The sequence below is a fragment of the Myotis daubentonii genome, chromosome 12 (genome assembly GCF_963259705.1).
Source record: "Myotis daubentonii chromosome 12, mMyoDau2.1, whole genome shotgun sequence".
Lineage (NCBI taxonomy): Eukaryota > Metazoa > Chordata > Mammalia > Chiroptera > Vespertilionidae > Myotis > Myotis daubentonii.
In genome coordinates, this window is record NC_081851.1 from 21,839,053 (window position 1) to 21,847,890 (window position 8,838).

Consider the following 8,838-nt stretch of genomic DNA (forward strand, 5'->3'; position numbering starts at 1 on the left):
AACTGGATCTCGAATGATGCATGGCAGGCCCTGGCCCTAATGACCCAGAGCAGCCATACCCCTCTCTCCACGCCCATCTCCGAGGGCCCCACACTGACTGGTCCCTCCAGAGCGGGCCTGCCTCTGCACTGAGGGTCAGTGGTGAAGAAAACAGCCCGGTCCTGTCCAGGAGCCTGACTCAGGAATGACTAATTACCTCCCGGGATCTCAGCGGCTGGACCGTCCAGGAGGGGGGTTGGGGTGGGGCAGAGATGGAACATCAGGCTGGAGCTTCTCATGGGCAGAACGGGACACTGAGGCCCCAGGGGGGGACCCAGCTCTGCCAGGGGCAGCCAGACAGGTAGTGGCAGAAGCAAGCATGACCCTGGCCTCCCCACCACCTCCCCACCATGATTTTCAGCGGCACAGAAGTCCCACCCCAGCGCTTCTGCACACAGGGACCAGGCCTTGCAGCAGAAGCCCCAGCCAGCACCCAGGCAGTGAAAGCTTGCCCAGTACCACTCGAGGGTTGGATGCCACTTCCCAGCCAGCAGCAACCCCATTTGCAGGTGGTAGATGGGCAACCCCCTTTCCAGCACTCCCCAAACACACAAGATGGAAGTCATGCAGAGGATTGGGAGGGAACAAGGGCCTGATGAACCCACAAGCCCCCCTCCACCTTGCGTCTCATTAGCAGGTCAGCTGGCCCTCCTGCCACAGTACCTTCTGAGCAGGTGGGTCAGGGTGCCTCCTTCAAGAAAGCTCCAAAGAGGGATTCCCAGCGCCCCAAATTTCTCAGCAGCTGGCCTGAGGCAGGGGCAGGGCCTCAATGCCTTTTGAAGGGTGTCCCCACTGACCTAAGAACCCAGATTCTTACCGAGTGAGAGTAGTAGTGGGGCGAGGTCTTCCTAAGCCCTCCCACCCAGCCTCTCCTCTGTCTTCTCCATCGGCGCCTCCCGTGGTCAGAGGCCTCCCCAGAAGAAGTGCTCCCAGACCCTCAGGAGACTGCCACAGCTCCCTGCTTGCCTCCTGTCCCCACCCTTACCTCCAGGCATTTGCTGGGATAATTCCTGGAAGGACAGGGCCCCCACCCCCCTATCTGTTTCCCTGAACCCACTTCACCAACCCACTAACCCTAAAACGGGCTTAGGGTGCAATCAAAAGTAGGTGCTGCTCACACAGAACAGCGGGAAGCGGTGTCGAGAAGGAGGTCCCATCTGGAGCCAGCAGCCCTGGGGTCCAGCTCAGGCGTGCACATAGCACTGGGCAAGTGCCCAGGACTGCTCCTCAGGTACTGAGAACTGAGTTAGGTAACGGGACAAGCCACGCACAGGACCTGGTCTGCCGCGGACTCTCATCAGGTGTTTCCTCAATGTGGGCCTGTCACTCTGAGCCTGGCTGCAACCCCTCAGTACAGAGGTGTGGTGTGGGGGGCAGATCAGGCAACCTGGGTTCCAGACCTGGCTCCACCACCACGTGGATGGACGTCCAAGGCAAGTCCTCTGTCTCTAGGCCTCAGTCTCTCCTTCAATAAAATGCAGTGATCAGGCTGAGCTGTCAGGAGTGGAAAGCCTGTAAAACTCAGACCTCCTGTGCCAGTGACAGACAGGAGCAGTCAATCACAGCACTGCACCGGCTGAATTCCGCCCAGATGCAGCTCAGAATCCCCACACAGCCAGGCCACCGAATGGAAGCTGGTGCCAGAGATGGGACCACAGTTTCTCAGCATCTGAATTTCATAGCTGTGATTTGGGCACCCAGCCTCAGTTTCCTCTTCTGTAAAGTTGCCACCCCAGCAAGGCTGCGAGTCTCAAATGAGCTAATGTATTCAGAATAAGATGCCAAAGGTCCAGCTCCAGCAGGGACATTTCTGCCACCATCTGGAGACTGGGAGGGAGCTTCTCCCCCAGACCCATGGGCCTGCCCCTTATAAACCCTCAGGCAACAGGGCTCGGGCCTAGATGACTAGCGAGGTAATCAGACAGAATTCCAGAAAAGCAATGGCTCAGGGGAACAGATGAACTACTCTGATCTGCCCTAATCAGGCCTCAGGGCCTTGGCAGTGGGTGCAGGCTGGTGGGAAGGGCTGGGAGCTCCTCAGGGCAGAGCCTGGCTTTCTTGCTAAGTCTCAGCAGAGCTCCAAGTCTCCAAGTCCACCAGTGTTGATGGACACATGGAGTCTTCCCTGGCAAAGGCTGTGGCCTTGGAAGTGTGACTCCTGGGTCACAGTGCAGGTGCAGGGTGGCCCACACTTCCAGATGCTGGGGCGCCCCTGCTCCTCCCTCCCCGCCTCCCTGGCACCACCCTAACCAACCCCATGTCCTGCTGGCCCTGCAGCCAACCTGCTGTGCCGGCCTGAGCTGCTCTCACTGAGGTGGATCAGGAGGCCTAGAGGGCTGGGCTCCTGTGCACTGGGTGCTCTGGGGCCTCAGGTGCTTTATCTGGAAATGAGGAGACTCCAGCTCAGACGTAGTGACTGAATCTCAGCAAGTCAGCTCCACTCACCTCCTGCCCTCACTGGAGACAGCAGCTTGCATTCCACAGAGTGCCCTGTTCTTCCCGCCCCTGCCATGTGGGTGGTGTCCGATCACCTCTGCTGGCCCCACTCCTGCACCTGGCTGCCCAGCAAGGCCAGTTTCCGGCTGACTCTCAAACTGTCAAATCCAGCACACAGCACCCTGTGCATGTGCGGTTTCCCTGCCCAACACTCCTTCCTAGCTCGCCTCTGGGTGTTCCTGCTCTTTCCCTGAGTCCCAGCCCAAAGGGCACCTCCTCTGGTAAGGCTCCCTGTCCTCCTTCCCCACGCAGCCAGTCTCAGGCTCCATGCCACTTCTACCCCCCCTGTCTTACCATGAGGAGTAAGGGATGATTCGTGGACAGAGCAGCAGGCAGATGAGTCGGTACCAGCTGGCCACACCCGGAGGAGGGCAGGGCATCTGGCCCATGCCAAGTCTGCTACAAGTAGCTGAGGAATAACTACGGCCGGCAGCCCTTGGGCAACAACAACACAGCGTGCTTATTACAAAATATCTTTTATTGATAAAATAGCTCAGACCTTTAAAAAAACACCTACATATCACAATAAGGAGGCCACAGGCGACAATATCAGGGGCGCCCTGGGGCACAGGGACAAGTCAGTAGCTGTCACAAGTCAGCCCCTCCCTCAGGGCCACCTTCCTACCCAGCCCTGACCCAGGGCAATGCCCTGGCCTCACACTGAAACTGAGGAACAAACTGAGGGACTCCTTTTGGTCCCCTCCATTCTCTCTAACCCAGAAAACACCCTTAGCACCCCTCGCCATCTGGCCAGGTCCCTCGGAGTGCCAACAGTCCCTGCCGCTTAGCCCACCCCCGGTGAAGATCCCACTGGCTTACTTTTGAAGTCAGGCACTCTTATGGGGGAGCACTGGGAAACATGTTCCAAACTGTTCCGGGTTCAAGTGTCTGGGGTGGGGGTTGAGAACCAGGAGGAAGAGGCCCCTGGAGCCCCATCAGTGGGGAGAGCCACATGGCTAGGCGGAGGTGGCCAGCCAACACCCATTGCACCCATCCGAGATGGGATCAGTTGTGCATCATTTGGGCCTTAGAGCCCTGCCTGGCACTCGGCCGTGAGGCTCCCCCAGGCGTCCAGAGGGCCCTTGCTCACCTGCTCCAGCCCAGAATCCGGCGGGGAGGCGGGCTCTGTCACCTGGCACAGGCTCTCATGTCAACCCATTCCCAGGATGTGGGTATTTTTAGCTATCTTGAGGAAACAATTTGCCTTCTTGATGACAAAAGACTTAACCCTCCCTGGGGTGCCCAAGCCACAGAAAACCCTCTTGGTGTTGCAGGTGAAATGTCAGGTTGTCATGCAGCATAATAACTCAAACCTTTGCAGGCACAAGAACACATTCTCAAAGAAATCCTTTAACTGAAATAGAGGTTCTGTCTGCCACTCCCCACTTCCAGTTTGGGGTAGGAATTCACACCCCCGGCACAGAACTAAAGTCTAGAGGAAGACAGGTGGTGGTAAACACAAAGACAGGGAATTTTCATATCACCAAATAATCACATTTTCTGGGTCTCTCGGTTCCCCCATGGAGCTCAAAGCTTTGTGCAACGCCTTTCATCTCCCTGCAGCAAGTAGGCAGCAAGCTACTGTTGCCCTGGATTTTTCAGGGGGTGAATGCTAGTGATCGGGAATGTCCTGTTGAGGCAGAGGCCAGGCCTCCAGAGGGGCGCCGGGTGGGACTCAGATCACAGTTTTGGCCTTCAAAGCAGCTACACATCCAAAAGCAGGGGGAAGGGGAAGAAGGGCCCAGGGATAGAATCAGCCTACAAACCCTCACCTAATGGGAACCGTGGGTCCTCAATGTGAATGTACGGCCATCATTGTTTCTGCCTCCTCCTCAGCCTCCTGGGAGAATGGAAGGCTGGCTTCCTGCTCTTTACTGAGGAAGATGAAAAAGAAACAAAACACCACAAGCAAGCGGCCTGCCAGGGACCACAAGGTCCTCGAGGAAGTGTACAGGGTTCTGGAGTTCCAGAAGGCCAGACTCTGTCCAAGCCTGGCCTCTGCCACACTCCGGAAGGCCCAGGCCTCCTCCGTCTGCCTGCACTCAGGCCGGGCGTGGAGAAGACGTCCCCCCACAGCCAAGCCCACAAGGGAAGGCTTAGCATAGACCCCGTGAGCAGCACCCCTGCCCATGTCCCTCCCAGGGTGCTCCCAAGATGAGGTCTGCACTACCTGAGCAGAAACCAAACAGCCCCAGGGAGGTGGCCACATATAACAGGGCAGGAGGCAGTGTGGCCCTGGTGCTACCTGGCACCAACCCCACCAGGGCAGCAGGCAGGCGGCTCACCAGGCCGTCTGGGTCCACTGGCGGCAAAGGATCCTTCGGAAGGCACGGCGGAAGTCCTGGTTGAAGATGGTGTAGATGACAGGGTTTAGCAAGCTGTTGCAGTAGCCGATCCAGAAGAAGAAATGGAAAAGGCCTTGCGGCACCTTGCAGTGCTTCGGGCAGATGGCACCCAGACTGTAGCTGAAGAAGAAGGGGAACCAGCAGAGCATGAAGGCGCCTATGACCACAGACAGCACAAAGGTGAACCGCTTCTCCCGGGTCAGCTGAGCCCGCCGACGCCGACGCCACCACTTCTCACCTGCAGCGTCCATACCCCGGCCCAGGAGCACCTGGCCACGCAGGGTGGCCAGCACCCGGGAGCCCTGCGGCTGCTGCAGGCGTGGGCTGCAAGCTGAGGCAGGGGAGACTGGCAAGGCTTGAGGTCCACACTCCTCCTCCTCTTCCTCCTCCTCCTCTTCAACTTCCTCCTCTGGAGACGCCCCACAAACACCTTCCTTTGGACCCTGGTCTGCATGGGGAAGGGCAGGCCAGCTGGATGGCAAGGCTGGGTTCCCAGGATCTTCAGGGGTCCCTACCTGCTCCTCCCCAGTGGGCTTAGAGAGCCCATTGGCCTCTTCAGAAGCAACCAGATGGGAGGCCAGGGTTGGCAGTTTGGCCGATGTCCCCCCAGGGACCCGGCAGGGCTGCTTAGATTCACCCTCCCCAGGACCCCTCTTGGCCCTGGGGCCTCTGTGGTGGCTACGTCTAGCGATCAGGTAGATACGCAGGTAGACGAGGATCATGATGAGGCAGGGGGCGAAGAAGGACCCAAAGCTGGAGGCCAGGATGTACCAGGTCTCTTGGTTGAGCTGGCATTGCGGGCGCCCGCGGGGCCGGGGGCCCCGGTCGCCCTTGTAGAGTAGGGGCGGCAGCGAGATGACAGCTGCAATGAGCCACACGGTGAGGATGATGCACTTGATGCGGCGCGGGGTGCGCTTGGTGTTGTACTCCAGAGCGCGGCTTACCGCCCAGTAGCGGTCCAGGCTGATGGCACACAGGTGCACGATGGACGAAGTACAGAAGAGCACGTCGAGAGCCAGGTACACCTCGCACCACGCTTGCCCGAAGTACCAGTAGCCCAGCAGCTCGTTGGCCAGCGAGAAAGGGATGATGAGCGTGGCCACCAGGATGTCCGCGGCAGCCAAGGACACCAGGAACAGGTTCTGCGGGGCGCGCAGCGAGCGGCTCGTCAACACCGCCAGGATGACCAGTGCGTTGCCGAAGATGGTGAAGAGGATGAGGAAGGTGATGACCGCCGCGATGGCCGCGGTGGCCTGCACCGAGTAGGGCTTCTGGTAGTCCATGGCAGAGCTGGCCAGAGGGGGCGTTGCTTGCCCGGCGCAAGCACAGCCGGCAACAGTGTTGGCCCACCCAGCGCGGCTAGAGGAGCGAGGGACTCACCAGGGCCGGGCCAGTGGGGCCCGGAGGCTAGGGGGAAACTGGGGTTGGCACTGCTCTCCTGCGTCCTCTTCCCCGGCGCCCGCGTCCCCGCAGTCCGCCTGGAGAAGTTTTCCAAGTTGTCCCGCTGCCGTCTCCGCCCCACCAAGGGCGAGGAGGGGGGGAAAGTTGCGCCCTCCCGCCCGGAGGCTGCTGGACGTGCTCGGGCGCGCAGGGTTCCCACGGGCTGCGGGGTTGTGAGCTGCCCGTTCTCGGAGGAGGCGCGGTGGCCGCTAACTGGCTCGGGCGGGAGCTGCGCCTGCAGGCAGCCAGCGTCGGCAGGCGAGTGGGGAGCCGAGTAGCGGCTGCTGGAGGGAGGAGACTGGAGGCGGGGGCAGGAGGCGGGGCAGGCGCGGGGCGGGCCGTGGGCCAGGGCTGGGTAGAGGGGCGCCACAGCCTCTCGGAGTCTGGACTCCGCGTCGGCGCCCGCGCCCCTGCCCCTTTCCCCAGCCTCGAGCGCGGGGGTCCGAGGGCCCGCGTCTGGGGTCTCCGGAAAGCTGGAAGGGATGCTCGCGGGAGTGGAAGGGTCAGTGCGCATGGGAACAGGGATGCTGCGCCGTGCGACCGCGGGCACCTAGGGGACCTCTCTCCTGGACTGCAGGGCTGAGGGTGAGCCCGGAAGCTAGGCTGGTGGGCGCGAGCTGATTACTGCTCCCATCGCCCAGAACCCCGAGGAGAGGGCGGGTGGGAGTTGGGCGCAGGACAACAATAAGCCCAATGAGCCGCAACAACGCCGCGGCGCCCGAGAAAGAAGCCAAGCGGAGGGGTTGGGGGAGCCCGAAGACTGCCCCGAACCCCGCCCCCTAAAGCGGTCTCACCCAGGCTGGGCTCCGTCAGGCGTGCGAAGTCCAAGGAGATGCCCGTATCCGGGTGCCGAGCGCCCCCTGCCGTTGTCTGCGGCCCACCGTGCCACCGTGGCCCCGCCGCGTCGGGGGGGGGGGGGGGGGGGAGGGGGGGGGGGTCGCTGAAAACACTCCAAGCTGGAGAGCAAGCAAGTGCTCAGAGATTATGGCTTCAGCTGTCCTACTCCTGCAGCTGCCTCGGTTTCCTCCATTGAGGACAAAGAGGTAAGAGGAAAACTGGCTTGGACGCAAGTCTCAGCAGCAACGGAGACGCAGGCATGGATTTTTGTGTGAGTGGGGGGCTCTGGGCAAACTTGACCCCTTGACCTGTAGGAAGAGGATGCCCCCCGGCGCAGAGCAAGGACACTTAGTGGGGTTCTCAAAGAAAGAGCGAGTCTCGGGGCATCTGTGGAGAGGAGCTTCCCTTGCTCCTTGTCCACACTGCGCGCCCCTCTTGGGTGGCCCTGGAAGAGGAGTTGGGGTAAAAAGAAATCTCTGACTAAGCACACAGCCCCCCCCCACCCCATCCTGGCTTCGAAGCGCTGTGGAGCCAGGGCTCTCCCTCAAACACCCTGCTCCTACTCACTCTCCCTGTGGCCACCGCCCCCAGGGCCAGCCTGGGCAGCCTCAGGGGCGCTCTTTTCACCCCTTCAGGAGCCCCTCACGCTGTCACTCCAGCCTGGCCTCGAATGTCCGGCGCACAGTGCTGCATGACACCCTCTGTAGGTATCTATTTGCCGAGGGGAGTAGGGTGGTGCCACAGGGCCACCTTGAGCCAGCATGCTCACCGGACCTTCCTCTCAGCTCCATCCTCATGGGAGCAGGGAGTACGATCTCTCAATGCCCACAGACAATGGCTCATCCCTACCCGGGCTCAGATGGGTGGTACCCCAGGTCCCCTAGCCATGTGGTAGGGATGGGGATGTGTGTTCCTTCTTGATCCTAGGCTATCAGCCTACCCAGCCCCTCTGTTAGGTGCAAGTGCCCACAACCAAATGGGTCCAGTGTTGTCTAGACTGGGTTCCCAGGGGGCAGCCAGCCTCCCTTGCCCTAACCAGAGGCAGGTTTCATGGATGCATCTCCCCACTCGCTGGACTGGGCAGGGCCTGGACCTCCAGTTGGCAGGGATGGAGAGGTCTCAGAAACCCCTCCCACGAGGAAGGACAGAGGGTGACTATTGGAGTCTGAGGTGCAGCCACTGAAGCAAGTTCCTGCCTGTCCCCATGGCTCCCTGGTCCGTGGCTGTGCAGTCTGAGTGCCCTGATTGGCCCAAAGGGGCTTGGGAAGGACCACTTTTCACCCTCTCCAGTCATACTCAAGCCAGGAGTCCAGACACTACAGCCATCATCAGCCTTTGTCTCCTGCCCATTGTCTTTAAAAGGCGAGGAACACTGCAGGAACTGAGGCCAGAGCTGCTTCTACTCCCTCCCCTGACCAGGCAAGTTCCCACTCAGGGGTTCTCACTTGGAATTTCCTGAAGGGGCTCTAGCCCTACCCAATACCAGGCCCTGCTGAGTACCAGCCTAGGTGGAGACAGCCAGGGACAGTCTACAAGCACCCCATGAGGCTCAGCCACCACCCCATGCTCCGTGTCACCTGCTGCTACCTTTCAGCCCCACCTCCAAGACAAAGCTCTGGCATGGGGGGCAGTGGGGCCATTATATAACTGGATTCCTGCTCCTCTTTGCAGCTCTCCATCC

At 60.5% G+C, this 8,838-nt stretch overlaps 1 protein-coding gene across 2 annotated transcripts; it reads right to left on the reverse strand.

Annotated features, from left to right (window-relative positions):
• Nucleotides 1-2,994: 2,994 nt before the first annotated feature.
• Nucleotides 2,995-6,567, reverse strand: ADRA2B (adrenoceptor alpha 2B). Of its 2 annotated transcripts, XM_059659127.1 has the most exons (2): nucleotides 5,119-6,567; nucleotides 2,995-5,000 (listed from the first exon to the last, which is right to left on the reverse strand). In XM_059659127.1, exons 1-2 carry the CDS (start codon nucleotides 6,161-6,163, stop codon nucleotides 4,906-4,908), a joined length of 1,140 nt encoding a protein of 379 aa, XP_059515110.1. In that variant the 5' UTR covers nucleotides 6,164-6,567; the 3' UTR covers nucleotides 2,995-4,905. The 2 variants fall into 2 exon arrangements, with proteins under 2 accessions (XP_059515110.1, XP_059515109.1); XM_059659126.1 differs by having other exon boundaries at nucleotides 2,995-6,567.
• Between the last annotated feature and the right edge of the window lie 2,271 nt (nucleotides 6,568-8,838).